General features: G+C 40.3%; 1 protein-coding gene across 1 annotated transcript in view; it reads left to right on the top strand.

Moving 5' to 3' along the window:
* The window catches only part of SLC9A2 (solute carrier family 9 member A2), a 99893-nt gene extending 85317 nt beyond the window's left edge, over positions 1-14576 (top strand). The window contains exons 9-12 of the mRNA XM_026488562.4: positions 3226-3322; positions 5582-5713; positions 7334-7424; positions 8743-14576. Coding sequence (XP_026344347.1) covers positions 3226-3322; positions 5582-5713; positions 7334-7424; positions 8743-9113 — 691 coding nt within the window. The 3' untranslated portion in view covers positions 9114-14576. The remainder of the gene's footprint in view (positions 1-3225; positions 3323-5581; positions 5714-7333; positions 7425-8742) is intronic.
* Positions 14577-15974: the final 1398 nt, after the last annotated feature.

Below are 15974 nucleotides of genomic sequence, written 5' to 3'. Positions count from 1 at the left end.
CCCAGTTTAGAATAGTATCATGAAATATAGACATCAATTTCAGACATCAAAATGAAATTTAGAGAGTATGCTTGAAACCTCTCCACAGAAAGTCCCAAACAGATAAGACCATATTAATAAAAAGAAAGACTCGCTATTACAAGATTTTCAGATCTTCTCAAATTGATCTATGGATTCAGAACAATTCCATTAAAAATCCCAGTGTGTGTGTGTGTGTGTGTGTGTGTGTGTGTGTGTGTGTGTGATTAGACGGTCTGGTCCTAAAATTTCTGTGGAAATACAAGGGCCCAGATTAACTAAGACAAAATTGTCTTGAAAACTGAAGAACAAATTTGAAGAATTTACACTATTAGGTAGCAAGACTTTCTGTAAAGCTCCCGTGATTGAGACAATGTGACACTGAACAAAACAGAAGGACAAACAGACCAGCGGAGCAAAGGAAGAGTTTAGAATAGACCCATGCATATATGGATACTTATTAATGACGAAGTTTACAGTACAAAGTAGTAAGGAAAAGATGACCTTACAAAATGGCCTTGGGTCAGTTAGGGATCCATATGGAGATAAAGTGAACTTGAACACTATTCCACATTGTATCAAGCCAAGGAGTATCATAGGTATGCATGGGAGTGGGGAAATGAAGCTTTTGAAAACTATATGAGAGAATATCCTGTTACTGTTGTAATAGGAAAATATTTCATTAACGGAATGAAAAGGCAAACCATAAAATGGGAGAAGATACTTGTCTCTCATAAAACCGAGAAAGGTCTAAAAAAAAAAAAAAGATAGTCCTATGGAAAAATGGACAAGAGACGTGTTCAGGCAGTTTATAAAATAGGGTATCCAAACGGTCAATAATCATATGTGTTCCAAAAAATATATATGAGAATACTCATAAAAGCATTGTTTGTCATATCCAAAATTCAGAAATAAGGCAAATACCCATCAACAGTAAAATGGATAAATTGTTATATATTCATGTAATGGGATATTATACAATGAATAAAATGAACAACCCAGGGCGCCTGGGTGGCGCAGTCGTTAGGCGGCTGCCTTCGGCTCAGGGCGTGATCCCGGCGTTCCGGGATCGAGTCCCACATCGGGCTCCTCCGCTATGAGCCTGCTTCTTCCTCTCCCACTCCCCCTGCTTGTGTTCCCTCTCTCGCTGGCTGTCTCTGTCTCTGTCAAAGAAATAAATAAAATCTTTAAAAAAAAAAAATGAACAACCCACAGCTACTTGTGATAACACAGATGAATCTCTAACACAGTGCTAAGCAAAAGAATCCAAATTTAAAAGACTACCTATTGAAATTAAATACATACATACATACATACATACATACTGTAGTCATAGGTACACTCTGTTTATATAGGTAAGACCCCATTTATATAGAGTTCAAATTCAGGTACAACTATTATAACAACTTAGAAGTTAGGATAGTGGTTGTTTTGTCAAAGAGCAAGGGAAGTAGTGATTGTTGCGGGGTGGAATACAACATGGTTTCTCGGGTTTTAACTCACGTTCTGTTTTTTTGATTTGGGTAGTGGTTATACAAGTACATTCACTTTGCGAATATTCATTGAGCCGTACATGTAAGATTCATGCACTTTTCTCTTTTGAATTATATTCCAATAAAATATATTTTAAATATAAACAAGGGAGGTAGTTGTGCACTTATCGCTACAGTTATACAAACATTTGTTGGCTAAAACTTGGTGGAAACATTGTACAAGAACGTCAGATCCCCAAACGATTGTTACCTCTTGACCTTATAATTCCTTCTAAAATTCTATGAATTAACTTTGCTGATCAAAAAACCTGATTAGAGACCCAGACAGCTGTCTAAGCAACAATCTAAGAAGAAGCTTCTTAAAAACTGATCCAAGCAATTAAGGTTGAGGCAAAAATGAATCATTTATATCTAGAGAAGTCTGTTCTGCTGAAGCCTTAGATTTCTGTGTTCATTCGTTTGTGTTTCTCCATTTCCCTTTGGGCATAGGTAATTCATATGATGCTTGTTTTTCCGTAACAAGTTTGCATTAAAAAAAAATAAGAGAACTATGTTCTTCAATTGGTACCTCCCTAGCCCATCTTCTGTTAGACCTGTATTAATTAATTTATCTTCTTATCTATGTATTTTATTGTACTGTATATTTTTGTAGGCCCCCTCAAAGCCTTTTTGAAGGAGTTAGAATAAAACTGTATAAATACAGTTGGTTCTTATTGTTGGCAGTAGTTATGCTCTGTAAAATTACCATGAACGTGGATTTGCGACTACTGGACCCTTGTTCCTAGGGAAAGTGCAGGGTTAGGTTCTTCTGAGCCTCTGGTCACGACCTTTTCGTCAACCAATTGATACACAACCTTGTTTTATGCATGTTTCTATTTAAAGACACGTTATTTAGTATCTGCTGTTTCATTAACACTCCACTCCTGGCCAATAGCACCTCACTCATCTGACATGACTTTTCTCTGGAAGGCACATCACAGCTTTCTCTTGCTCAGGAACGTTCGACAGCACTTCACAAAAATGAGAAAAATGAGAAAGGACGTGTGTGCACAGTACAGGAGCTGAAACGAGAAGGCAGGGCATTGCCAGGTGCAGCCTCATCTAGGAACCTGTGCGGTGGGGAACTCAAATTTCCCCCCACTTTGCGCACGTCAGTGAGAAAGTATCATGAGTATTGGCACTGTGTTTACAAATAAATTTTAGCAAGTAGGTGACTTTGCAAATATGAAATCCTTGAGTAATGGTGATTGTGTATACATGCATATTATAAATGGTGTCTTTGCAAATGTTTTTAATGAAGTGTTTAAAAGACGAGGCCTTAATAGCAAAATGTAGGTAATCAAGTTTCTGTTGGAACAAAACTCAATTGTGTATTACCTTATTAACAGAGTATTAAAAATAATAAAGCGATAGTGGTATAAGCTATTACAGTTTTTCTTCCTTAAAAATACTTGGGTGGGGAAAAAATGATTGTGTGAGCAGACTCTGAAAACTTGAGCACGATTAAATTCATTTTGAATAATTGACACTGAAAAGTTTTAGAATTTTGAGTGATTTTAAAATATTGAATACTGCTTAAGTGTTATTCTTTAAGCTAAGATTCTTAATCTCAAATGATATTCTTCTTAAATGATATTATATCTCCAAAAAGAAAAATTTAGCATTCCAATGTTTGTTGAATAGTAAAAGATACTCTTTTTCTAATCTTTCGCAGTGATTGTCGTGAAGAAAAAATAAGGAAGCTCACTCCTGGTGAAATGGATGAAATTCGAGAAATATTATCCAGAAATCTCTATCAAATCCGTCAGCGAGTGAGAATAATTTATTTAGCAAAATGTTTCCTTTCCTTTGGCTAAAAATATGCCTTCTGATTTCATGCTACTCAGTTGTACTGGAGATCGCCCAACCATTATGCCAAGCTTTCGCATGTCCCACACCAGGCACCTTCTCTTCTCTGAGAGTCCTATCTTGTTAGGGTGTGTCACTCCCTCTCGGACACCATGAAAGCCTGGGAGTCCCCCAGGAGTTCCGCTACTATGGACTTGGAGATAAAAGCATCTGAGTTAACTAATTGTGGCTTTTAATTTATTTAAGGAAATAGTTTATAGCTTAGAAAACTTACAGCTTTGGGGCGCCTGGGTGGCACAGCGGTTAAGCATCTGCCTTCGGCTCAGGGCGTGATCCCGGCGTTCTGGGATCGAGCCCCACATCAGGCTTCTCTGCTATGAGCCTGCTTCTTCCTCTCCCACTCCCCCTGCTTGTGCTTCCTCTCTCGCTGGCTGTCTCTATCTCTGTCAAATAAATAAATAAAATATTAAAAAAAAAAAAAAGAAAACTTACAGCTTTAAGAAAACTTACTAAAATGTATTTAATCTTCCTTGTTATTCAAGTGCTACAGTTTTCTTCCTTTAATGTATTTCCTGAGTGACTACTTTCACTGCTGTTTCATTGTTTTGTTTCTCTTTTTTAATAAAGATTTTATTTATTTGAGAGCAAGAGAGCAAGAGAGATCACAAGCTGGGGGCGGAGGCAGAGGGAGAGGGAGAAGCACACCCCCCCCCAGCAGGGAGCCAGATGTGGGGCTTGATCCCAGGAGCCCAAGATCATGACCTGAGCTGCTTAACTGAGTGAACCACCCAGAACAGCCCCTGCTGTTCTATTGTTAACACTCCATTCTACCAATCGGCTAATGATATAGCTAACATTTCGAGGGTGTATACAGTTGGCCATGCCCCACTGCAACACGTATTAACTCAATCCTCCAAGTGGTGTTTCTGTTGTTTCCATTTGATAGATGAATAAATTAAGGTACAGTAGGGGAGGTGTCATACAGCCCACATAGTCTGTCAGGAGCCTTCTTCACTCCTATTGGGACCATTTCTGTACCCTCTTAGCTGGTCTCCCCAAAGGCTGTCCTCATTCCATCACTCGTTACTGCTGTTCCGCCTTTTTCCCTACAGCACCTTTAATGGCAGCATTTTTCTATTTAAAAGGAGACAAACAGCAGTTGTGGCTTACAGGCTAGACTCTCCTTTCAGAATTTGGGATCTCTGATTCCAAGTTCTACTGTGTCCAACTTTACATCTATCTCCCTCCCCTCCCCAAATGCCCAGGTTCTGTCTTCCTTCCTTGGCCTGTTCCTCTCTTCTCGGTCTCCACTTGGAATGTCCCACTGGTTCCTGTCAGCTTCTCCACATCCTCCAGTTTTTCAGGTTTCCCCAGCAACCTCCATATTATTCCCAGCCCTGTCTGGGATCGCACTTTCTGGAGCTCCTACCATACCACACGGTTTTAGCACTTCATGAGTTGTATTATTTTGTTAGCCTTCGATGTCCAACTAGCTAGCAGATTTCTCAAGGCAGGATTTGGGCCTTGTTCTCTGTCCCTTTCGGATATTTCTTTGAGAATATAGTTTGGGACACAGGGATATTATATTTATTCTATCAGAAAATGAACTTGATTACTAACTACAATTCACTTTAGGAAACGTATAAAACTAAAACTGTATGCCATGCACAGCCCTGGGTACAAATTCTGCTTCAAATATCAGCACATGGTTATTGCTGGTTCTAGCAGCCGGTTTTTCTTCTGACAACCCCGTTGAAAAGTGTTGTTAATCAGAAGGACATGGCGCCACCAAGTGGCCCAAAGTGGTTTGTTTTTACACCGGTAATTCCTATTCAGTAGAGAATGCATAAAGATGAATCGTACTTTTTCCTCAGCTGTAAATGATGGCTAAATACATACAGAGTAATTCAAAGTAGACAGAAGTGCTTGATGAATTCCATCATTCTTCCGATTTACGAAGATCAGACTTTCAGTGAAAAATAACTTCCAGACTTGTATTAGAAGATGAGTGCTTCTAAACCTTGAACGAATGTTAACTTCTTTTTTTTCTCATGCACGTTAACTTTTATGCTTTTTCTTTCTTTCTTTTTCTGCTCTGCACATTCGTTAAGTGCCCCACTCAGGTGCAAAGCCAAAGCGACACAGTAACATAGTAACGTCTTGAAATCTCTGGGGTAGCAATCCATTTTTCTTGTAAAATGTCTCTTGTGTTTCCGTTTCAGACTTTGTCCTACAACAGACACAACCTGACGGCCGACACAAGTGAGCGACAAGCCAAGGAGATTCTAATCCGACGAAGGCACAGTTTGCGAGAAAGCATCAGGAAAGACAGCAGCTTGAACCAGGAGCGCAGGGTAACTGCTGTTTGTTACCATTTGTCTGTGACGAGGAAGGCTTCCAACAGCCATTCTGCAGGCTCTATGGGTAGAATGGCCCCTGAGGATTGATTCACAGGAATTCTGGGATGGAGTTAATTGTCAAGTCTTTCCAGAGGTTTCTAGAACACCCATTGTGTTCCAGGCACTGAAAATATGTTGGTGAACGAAACAGACCAAGATACCTTTGCTTGTAGAATTCATATTCTCGTGGGGAGAAGGTGCCCAGCAATGGAATGCGTCATCTGTTACGTTAGCAGGCAGTGAGTGCTGTGGAGAAAAACAGCGCTTGAGGAGGGAGATTGGGAAGACAGGAAAGCGTCAGTCAATTTACAGATCCAAACAGCATGGCTGGACCAAGCTACATTTGAAAAGTCCTGTCTGATCTCCGTGGGGAGAGGTTACAGCCCTGCACGGTCAACAGATAAGGAAAATCGTTTTTAAAGGACATTATGATTGATTGATTTCACACAGCAGACATTGCATTTTAGGATTTTTTTTTTCTTTTTAGTGTAATTGACACACAAGGTTGCATTAGTTTTAGGAGTGCATCTCATTTTTAATAATATTCTGTACTGGGTCGTTAGAGACCAACATGGTAATATGTGAACAAGAAGATTAATCTTTTTTCTTTTTTTTTTTTTTTTTAAAGATTTTATTTATTTATTTGACAGAGATAGAGAGAGCCAGCGAGAGAGGGAACACAAGCAGGGGGAGTGGGAGAGGAAAAAGCAGGCTCATAGCAGAGGAGCCTGATGTGGGGCTCGATCCCAGAACGCCAGGATCACACCCTGAGCCGAAGGCAGACGCTTAACCGCTGTGCCACCCAGGCGCCCCTAATCTTTTTTCTTTTTAACGTGAAAATGTGGCAGCACTGATTAAGAGCTAAAGAAAGTAGAGATTGTGGCATTTGAATTGTCAGCCAATTAGCTTTTGTAATACTTTTTATTCTGTCATTTTCAAGACTTACTGAAGTAATTAAAACTTAAATATGCTACATTTTTCACATATTTTCTTTCCATATGTGTAGGTTCTAGTTCTTTTTTAGCAATACTCTTATAAATCGGTGTCTCTATAGCTTCTCTTTGAGAAGACTCAGTGGTTCTCATCATTATTTCATTACTCCTGTTTCTCATGGTCCCACTGTATTTTCATTTTCCTTAATACTGACTTCTGTTACATTGTAGAAGAGATTTCGTTGTTTTAAGTGAAATAATTCTGGCTTGGAGCCTTATTCACCATCCCCCTAGCACCTCACAAAGTAATTTTGGAAGAGAGAAGTGCGATTTTAATTCTTAACTTCAGGGTTTGATGTAAGATTTTATTTTTTATTTTTTTAAATTTATTTATTCGACAGAGACAGAGACAGCCAGCGAGAGAGGGAACACAAGCAGGGGGAGTGGGGGAGGAAGAAGCAGGCTCATAGCAGAGGAGCCTGATGTGGGGCTCGATCCCATAACGCCGGGATCACGCCCTGAGCCGAAGGCAGATGCTTAACCGCTGTGCCACCCAGGCGCCCCTGATGTAAGATTTTAAATTTCTGATACATAACAAATGACAGCTGCATAGCCTAAATAAGCTTTTCCGTGTTTTCCACAGGCTTCCACTTCAACCTCTCGATATTTATCCTTACCAAAAAATACCAAGCTTCCAGAAAAGCTACAGAAGAAGAAGAATATTTCTAATGCAGGTAATGAATTCAGTTGGAGCAGAAACAGTAAATTTATCTACTAACGTTCATAAAATAGAGAATTTCCCCATTCTTTTTCTTCATTAGGGACAATGAGTTTAATGGTTTACAAGTCTAAAATAATAATGTGGTGACTTCTTATTAGCATGGTAAGCTTTTTGGACGGAACTTCTGTACACATTAAAAATAACTGAGTCCGTTATTTTCCATAATGATTCTACTGGATACAGCAAAAGCAAATGCTGTTACCTGTGGTCAGCGAGCAGGTAAACAGAAAGTTGTAAATTTGCAGAGGTGTATTAAATTTTTATAATTTTCATTTATTTTCATAACGGCAGCCATAAATTTTACTTCTGCCCACAATCATTAAAGTTTTGGCTTATAAAGTCAAATATCTCTTGACTTAATGATAATCTTTATGTAGACTTCAAGCCATTTTCTGTGAACCCCAGAAGAAGTATATTAGGAGACCATGTTATTAAAATGTGGGATGTAAGAATAACCCCCACCTTTATTTCTGGTCGTTTATTTAATTAACCGAGAAGAGGAAAGTCTAATGATGGCTGGTGGTCATGATGGGTGAGATGGGAAATGAGAAGGGAGGCCAGGCAGCCTGAGTATTTAGAGCAGTGGGCCACGTCACCACTGTGCGCCCACCAGAACGCTCTTCCGTCCCGAGAATCTCAGCTCCCACGAGCTGTCCTGACCTGGATTTTCACAACCAGCTAGTTCTGATCATGTGTCTTCTTATTGTTTGGAAAGTGCACATTGGTATTTTGGCCCTTTTATGAAAATATAAAGGAGATAAAGAAGCTTGTCTCTGAGATTCCAGAGCAAGAGACGAATTTTCATAATAGCAGCTAATTGCTGGTCTGCTTTCTGTGCGCCAGACCTAGAGCTGAGCCCTCCTGGGACCGTTCTGATGGGGCAGGTGGGAACACAGCTGCTGCTGCCTGGGAGTCTCACTTTGATAGCCAGCTCCACCGCTTACTAATACCTCTTGAACTTCAGTTCCCCCGGCAAATGGGTGATTGTGAGGATTAAATAGGTGAATGCGTTTTAAAGTGCTTATTATAATGACAGTTGCCTGGCACACAGTAAGCCCTTCAGTGTGGGTGTGAACATTCAACAACGCCCACAGAGATTATGTATCATGCCCAGGTCTGTGGGCTAGAGGGACTGAGCCCTCTGACCTCCCCTGCCCAGCGCCCAGGGCGTGAGGACACAACAGGTGCTGGACCCACTCATGCATTGCTGAGTCACTTACAATGCCTTCTCTCAAAAATGCTTGCCCATGTTGTCCTTTTGCTATCGGTAGGTGGCAATAGCAGTGACTCGGACACAGATGTTGGGACCACCGTCCTGAACTTGCAGCCCCGAGCAAGGCGCTTCTTGCCAGAACAGTTCTCAAAGAAAGCCCCACAGCCCTATAAGATGGAATGGAAGAATGAGGTAGACGTTGATTCCGGACAGGGGCAGCCTTGTACCCCTGCAGCTCCCCACAGCAAAGAGGGGGGCACCCAGACCCCAGGCATGCTACGGCAACCCCTTCTCTCCAAAGGCCAGTTTGGCCCAGTGCAGGAAGACAGCGGGACTGAAGGCATCCGACCCAAGCCGCCACCCAGGCTGGTCCGCAGGGCATCGGAACCCGGTAACCGGAAAGCCCGATTTGGAAGTGAGAAGCCTTAATGGAAATGGCCAAAGCAGACCTGGGGTGACTGACCCGGCCTGGCTGGCGTTTGTTACTCTGAAACCTGACACAGTGGGATCCATTTAATACCCTCTATGCATCTAAATAATTTCTTTGGGTAGTTGAGTCATGCCATTGATTGACGGGATGAATGCTTAACCCAAGAAGAGGAAAATCAAAGAAAAAAGCCCCATAAAATGCCTTTTATGACTTCTTGCTAGCAGTTGTATTCTTTGCAAGCCTAAAGGAAAAAAAAAATGTGTGCCTTTATTGAACTTGAATGACAGAACTTGAAATTTTTAACACACCCGTGTTGGTGAAAATTTTAATATATACATATAGGCCTCAAATTTTATTTATGAAAATCTATGTATATCTCTAATCAGTTTTTAAGCAAAGGGAGCTAAAAATACTCCACATCTTTCCAAGGCGTAAAGGGCAGCTCCCGGAGGATGGTGGGCCATCCGCTCGGAGTCAAGATGTTTCCCCATCCTGAGCTGATGAGCAGTGGGTAAGGAAAGAGCACAGCATGGAGCAGGGATGCCTGGTGAACCCAGACTGAGGAGGCCGTCAGAATGGGCAGATGAGGAGGCCTGGCTCCCAGAGCACAGATTCCCGTGAAATAAGGAGTCAGCTGGATTTAATTTGCTCCTCGTGCTACTGTACGTTCGAGGGTGACCCAGAGATTCCATCTCTCGTTTGTGTTTGAATGGTGCAAAGAGAAAGGCTGCGTGGGTGACACGATGTATGACAGACTTGGTGGCAGCTTTTGACGAAGTTACAATGTGTGGGCCTCATGCTGTATGAGGGGAGACAGGCAGCACCTGCTTACAACTCGTTGGCAGGTTTTACATTGTGCAATACTGGGAGGAGGATGCAGGAGATCCCCTTTCATGCCCATCTACGACTACCTGCGTTAGAATTTTTCTGTAGAACATTCTAGAACTTTGAAAACAGGTCAGAGGCTCCAAGCAGACAGTTTATATATACAGTATTCCAATGTTTAACAAATTGGTGAGAGTTCAGGTTTTGAAATTTTTTCAGGAAGCACTTTAGAGAATATAGGAGCTCTTTTTTTTTTTTTTTTTTGCACTCGTCTATAATATGTTAGCTTTCCCCTGTCAATAAAGTAGTGACTCAAATTCTTCATATAAAAATGGATTCTACTCATCTGAGTACTTTGTAAAAGTACAACACAGAGAGAAGTAGAATATAATCATTAAAGATTAATATTTGAATTTCCATCTTAAACTGTAGATTTTATTGGCCTCCCCCCCCCCCCCGAAAAACTCCTCTTTAAAACTGGACCGGAACAAGATTCTAAATGTCTGGGGTTAAATACAAATAAGGCCATGCATATAGTCCCCTGGGTGCACACGGGAGATGCAGCAAAGGATACAAAGGACCACAGTGTTGTTAGTGGGAAAACCTGAATGAATTAGGAAGATTCTGTACTCAGAAATCCTAGGGCTGCTTCTCTTATCCCTTCTCTTTAACCCCACCGACCTGGAGAAATAAATCGTCTACCCTGTCTCTCATCTTTTACAGTCTTGGAATACTGCTAGATCATTGGGCGTGAGGCAGAGAGAAAGATAAACACACAAGGTACAATTTCACGTACAGCGCTATTTCCTTCCCAAACTCATCCACGTCGATCAGTGGAGAACACGATAGACACCATTTGAAAACTGTAAGCTTAGGACTCTGTGCCAAATATCTTAATTTTACATGAAAATATTTATATAATATATATGTATGTATTTCATCTGCTGAAAAGAAATTAAAACTGACTTTTAACTTAGAATTTTATTATAGGAATGTGATTCGTCAAGAGATGGGATGTGTATTTTTGAAAATGCCAAGAGTAAATTTTTAGAACTTAATGAAAAGGTAACCTTTCTGAAAAGAAAGGTTAAAGTGGAAAATGACCTTAAAAATAAATTTCCTGATTTTTCCTGGTGTCCTAGAATAATAAATATTACAAGGAGTCTAATTTTCTGGAACCAAAGGAGAAAACATGAACTTTTTTATTACATTTCTTCTTGTTAAGCAGGTAGACCAAATTCAGCTTGCACTGATGAAAAGTCAATAAAGAATTTGGTTGACATTGTGTAAATTTCAAAAAAAAAAGCACTTATGTCATCTTATTATCAGTCTAATTTTTTTTATTTGTTGAGTGACAAAAGCAATGAAAAATAAATTTGACTTCATTTCGCTTTTTCTCTATACTTTCTTTTTTTCAAATAAGATTACTAAGTTCTAGACACTACAGGAGAGAATATGAGACCCTGTAAATTCAAGACAGTCTAAATTTTCTGTACTGCAGACACATCTCCAACCCTTTGTAAAGGACTCCCCTAATTCAAGCAATACTTGATCCAACCAAAAATTCCAGTGTGACTATAGAATTTTGATGGGTTTTTGGTATTCGTTGTAACCAATTTGACTTGAACTGCCTGTAAGTGCAAAGTCTAGGCTTATTTCTTTACCTGTAATGCTAAGGGCTGACTGTTGGGAACAGTTAGGCCAGTTAGTGAACAACTGGGAATTGTCTCCAAAGTTTGAAACTCTTAAAAAATGTGCATTTTGTGTATAATTCCTCAGAATATCTGGGATGAAATTCCCTTCGGCTTTTACTAAGCTTTGTAGTGGGAGAGGGGAGTGTTTATTTATATAAAGAGCTTAGAGAAGTTATTTATTACATGTCTCAGTATGTTTTCCATTTGTCGCACTGCCCAAATCATGTTTATGTTAAAACTGGCATTTTATAAACAAGTGTGAGAACTATAATATTTTGTTAGTTCAAAGTTCACACTTGACTTTCTTCTCTGAAGGTGATTAAATAAAGAGATGTCTTTGTCCCGTTGGCATTATCTGCCCAAGCCTGAACGTTGCATGTTGATTCCCTTTTTTAAGATGAACGAGAAACGCTCAGGACTCAACTCTCTGATGATCCGAGACCTTGTGTGTGTATGTGTTTAACTTTTAGAGCAAAACGTGTAGCTTGCTGGTACTTTGTATGCGACATGTTAACCAGGCCCTTTCTTCAGTCTCCTTGTAAGGCAGTGAGAGCCCCATCTGGGTAACTCCTGCCTGGCTGTGACCACAGCTCTTTGTTCAAAAGAAAGGACACCTCCCTTCAGAATTTTTCCCAGTGTCATTCACTCCACATGTGGCTGACCCCCTCAAACGTGGTCACCCCCTGCAGATGGGCAGATGAAGCCCCCGCATGGTTAGCTTTGAACGTCTTCTTTAATGTTGCAATGGTACATAGTTTTTGATCCCTTCTGTCTTCTAACTTTCTACAATTTTTTCAAAGAAAGTTCTATTTTACTACCTCTAAAAATAGTCGAGAAATTGTGGTCAGTTCTCTTACTTGTCTGGTCAGAGAAACAGGTGTTTCTAGGCGTGGAGTTAATGTATCTGCTGTCAGTGGATTATGAAATTTTCAAGCTGCGCAGCTTACTGATGAATTTGAATGGCTCACAACTGCCTTCAGAGGTTTTATGTTACCGACGTTTCATGGGGATTTGTTATCCTTGTATTGTGCGGTATGGAAACTCCCTTCAATGAGATGTCCCGTAGACAGAATGCCAGACACATTGGCGGTGAGTTTTCTGATTTTCACGACTGTAACAAAACACCCTGAATTAAATATGCAAATGTCTTTCTCCTTTTTTCTTTTTTTTTTTTTAAATTTCACTGAGTCCTATTATGTCATCAGTACACGCGGTAACAAAATTTGTAATTTAAATGAGGGCTCTCTGCATCCAGAGTCTGGTAATGCTGTTTGCCAGACAGAAATTATATATATGTATGTATACCAACAAAGAATTTTTCCTGGTTTCTGTGAAATGTACAAAAGTCTAAGTGTTAAATCAGTATGGAAGGGAAACATTTAATGGAATAAACATAACTGAAAATATTTAATCACTGTGGAAAAAATAATGCATCACAAGAAACGAGGACAGCCCCTCCAATTCCGATTTTTACATTTATATACCAAAACCATTCTCATGTGTGCTAAAATGGGGTCATGATAGCTGGAATTTGTGAGAGGTAAGAATTTAAGAGGACTGCAGATTTCAGTGGCTTTAGCTTCAAATACACAGAATATCTCAAAGAGGGTTAACATTGTTAACTCTGTTAAAGAAACGTAATGAAGATTGTAACTGGTCCATTAATTTTCTCTATGTAAACAGACCCTTGTAAAGGGTTCAAAGATAATGCATGCTCTGGAATATTAAACGCTGCCTTCCCAAGCCAACTCAAGCAAAACAAATTCAACAAATGCCATCCATTGTCTTACCAAACGGTTTTTAAAGATTATGCAGGGTTCTATACGAACACATCAAATTTTTAGCTTTTCACTAACACACAGTTTTTGGCACCTGCTCAACACCGTTTACTGTATTTGCTACCATAAGTTCCTCTGGCTGTTGGGCATCCAGTTCAAGTCCTTACCTTTAGCCGGAAAGTTAGTTTGAAGGCATTACAACTGGTCATACTTTATTGTTTTGTTCATTCCAAAAAGATGGCACAGTGAAGGTGCTCTGAAGGTGACCAGGAGAAAATGTCCACCCTTCTCCATGTCATGACCACCTGGCACCATCAGAAGTTGGCTTATGAGCCGGGGCCTGTGTTTCAGCCCACAGCACAGACCAAGGCAAGGCCGAGGCATGGCCCATTCACGTGCACTCAGATCCAAGGGCAGGGCCCCTTTGTCCACAGCAAACACATTTATTACATCAGGTTTATTCCGGATAGTTCAGTGGTTTCAGTTTCATTAGGCCAACTCAGGATAGGTTTAGGTGGGTAAACTATCACACGAAAAAAACCCTCAGCCTGGGTACACACCTGAGTCCCAGCAATTCAAAATGGAAGAGATTCTTTGATAAGCCTAAAAAAGGTCACCTCCTAGTCGATGTTGTAAATTGCAACTAGTAGTGGGTATTTTAACGATTTTTCCCTCCATAGTGTATACTTTGGAAAAAAAAAAGATTTTTATTTATCAGGATGTAGTATAGTTTAAATCAAGGCTGATCAAAATACAATTTTTTATTCTAACAAGGTCCTTAGTCCACTTTTATGCTATAGTTTATGCTATATAATTATGGGTAATAATTAACACCTCCTTCCTTAATGTTTACAATTATCTTTTCCCCTTGAGGAACAGCACAAGCTGTTTAAGAGTATACAATTCCGAATTAAAATCAGCATTATTTCTTACAATGTACTAAATCTGGAAAACAGAAATTGTCCGTATTGTCTTCGTACACAGCTGTCTGTAAAATGGTGAGTTTAGATGATCTGTTTGGGAAAAATGAGAAATCGAAAGTAAAATATTGTGTTAAAATAAGTTAGTATTTGTGTACCTAAGTAAAAATAAATCCTATTGATGAGATGTCACCTTAAAACGATTTGCTTGCCAAAGATGTGCAATAAATTTCAGATCATGTATACATTTGGTCTTAGCATATGGTTTGAAAAGCCAAAAGCTTGTTGTTTGCATTATTAGGATGCGTTTTAGCATAACTGGAGGTTAACATTTTCAAGCGCTTCTGGACCCTGACTTAACATACACAATTAGGATACAGCAACAGCTCCTACAAGTTACAATCAGAATAAATGATAACACTTTGTTATAATTGTAAATGGATCGTATTATTAAAGAATATTATTACCACATAACTGGCAAGTTCTTCAGGAAAAATAAAATTTTAGGACAGAAAAACAATTTTTTCAGTCCATCACCATGTTCTGAGAAGAGCAGCACTATACATCATCCTGGCTAGATCTGTGGGAATCTTATTTAAGAGACTTCTGAATGGCTAAGGTTTCCAGGGGAAATAGGGCTCGAGGAATCACCATGCTGGCTTTTACTATACATTCCAAATAAAAGGCTATCCTTTTATACAGCAGGTGCCCAAAAGCCTGAAATTTCCCCTAAGTGCATTGACTCCCCCCCCCCCCAGATGTCTAAATTTCTTAAAGAAGTGTCCTAGGGAAGACGTCTTCTTAATGTTCAGAACATGCAGAGAACAAACTCTCATAAATGCCCACACATGTTCTCTGCCAGTTGCCATAGGACGGGGCAGAAAGTCTCAACACTCACTACCAGCTAACCTTGCCTGAGCTCTGCCCGGACCAGACACCTGTCCAGAATCTTGTGACCCGGAGGTCACAAGCTGACAGTCCCCAGGCCTTTCAGATTTTTACCCTAATTCCCTCAGTGCACTTCCCTTCTTCCTCCTGTTCCTCTTGGATTACTGCCCTTGAGGGATCTTTGACATGAAGTCCACGGAGCATTATTCTGTGAGAATAAAAGCTCACCTCTGAGCATGGTACATGAGCCCCTTCATGATCTAACCCAGGGACTCTCAACTCTGGGGCACTCCGGAGTCTGGTTCTAGAGGTCTAGGGCAGGCTCTGGCCTCACTGTGCAGCCAGAACTACTGATTCTTGCCCCTTCTGTCTGCTGCAGGCATAACTTGACCCACAGGCCTGGGCTTTAGAGGCTTGCCCATGTTGCTGCCTTGGCTAGGCACGCCTCACTCCCTTTCTGATGTCTGCTCATCTCTCTGGACATGAGGGAAGAGGTATACCTTTCTTCCATGGAGAAGGCCAAAGTCTTCTAGAACCCAAAACGCCGAGGCTGATTCACAGAACTTAGCAGTTGGGGCTGGCATAATGCCAAAAGGGTGCCATATCCTTTATAAACTTCTCAGGCAAGTTCAATGCCCTTAAAATAGGATTCCGTATACTATTAAGTTGAACCATGTGAAACTGCAGGCAATTTTGACTTAGGAAAATAGCAATTTTGTGTGGCTCAACCTAAATACTTTGGAAATTATTACAGA

The sequence above is a fragment of the Ursus arctos genome, unplaced genomic scaffold (assembly GCF_023065955.2).
Source record: "Ursus arctos isolate Adak ecotype North America unplaced genomic scaffold, UrsArc2.0 scaffold_8, whole genome shotgun sequence".
NCBI classification, from domain to species: Eukaryota; Metazoa; Chordata; class Mammalia; order Carnivora; family Ursidae; genus Ursus; species Ursus arctos.
The sequence above is the reverse complement of the archived record's forward strand: the minus strand, read 5'-3'. Positions and strand labels throughout refer to the sequence as shown.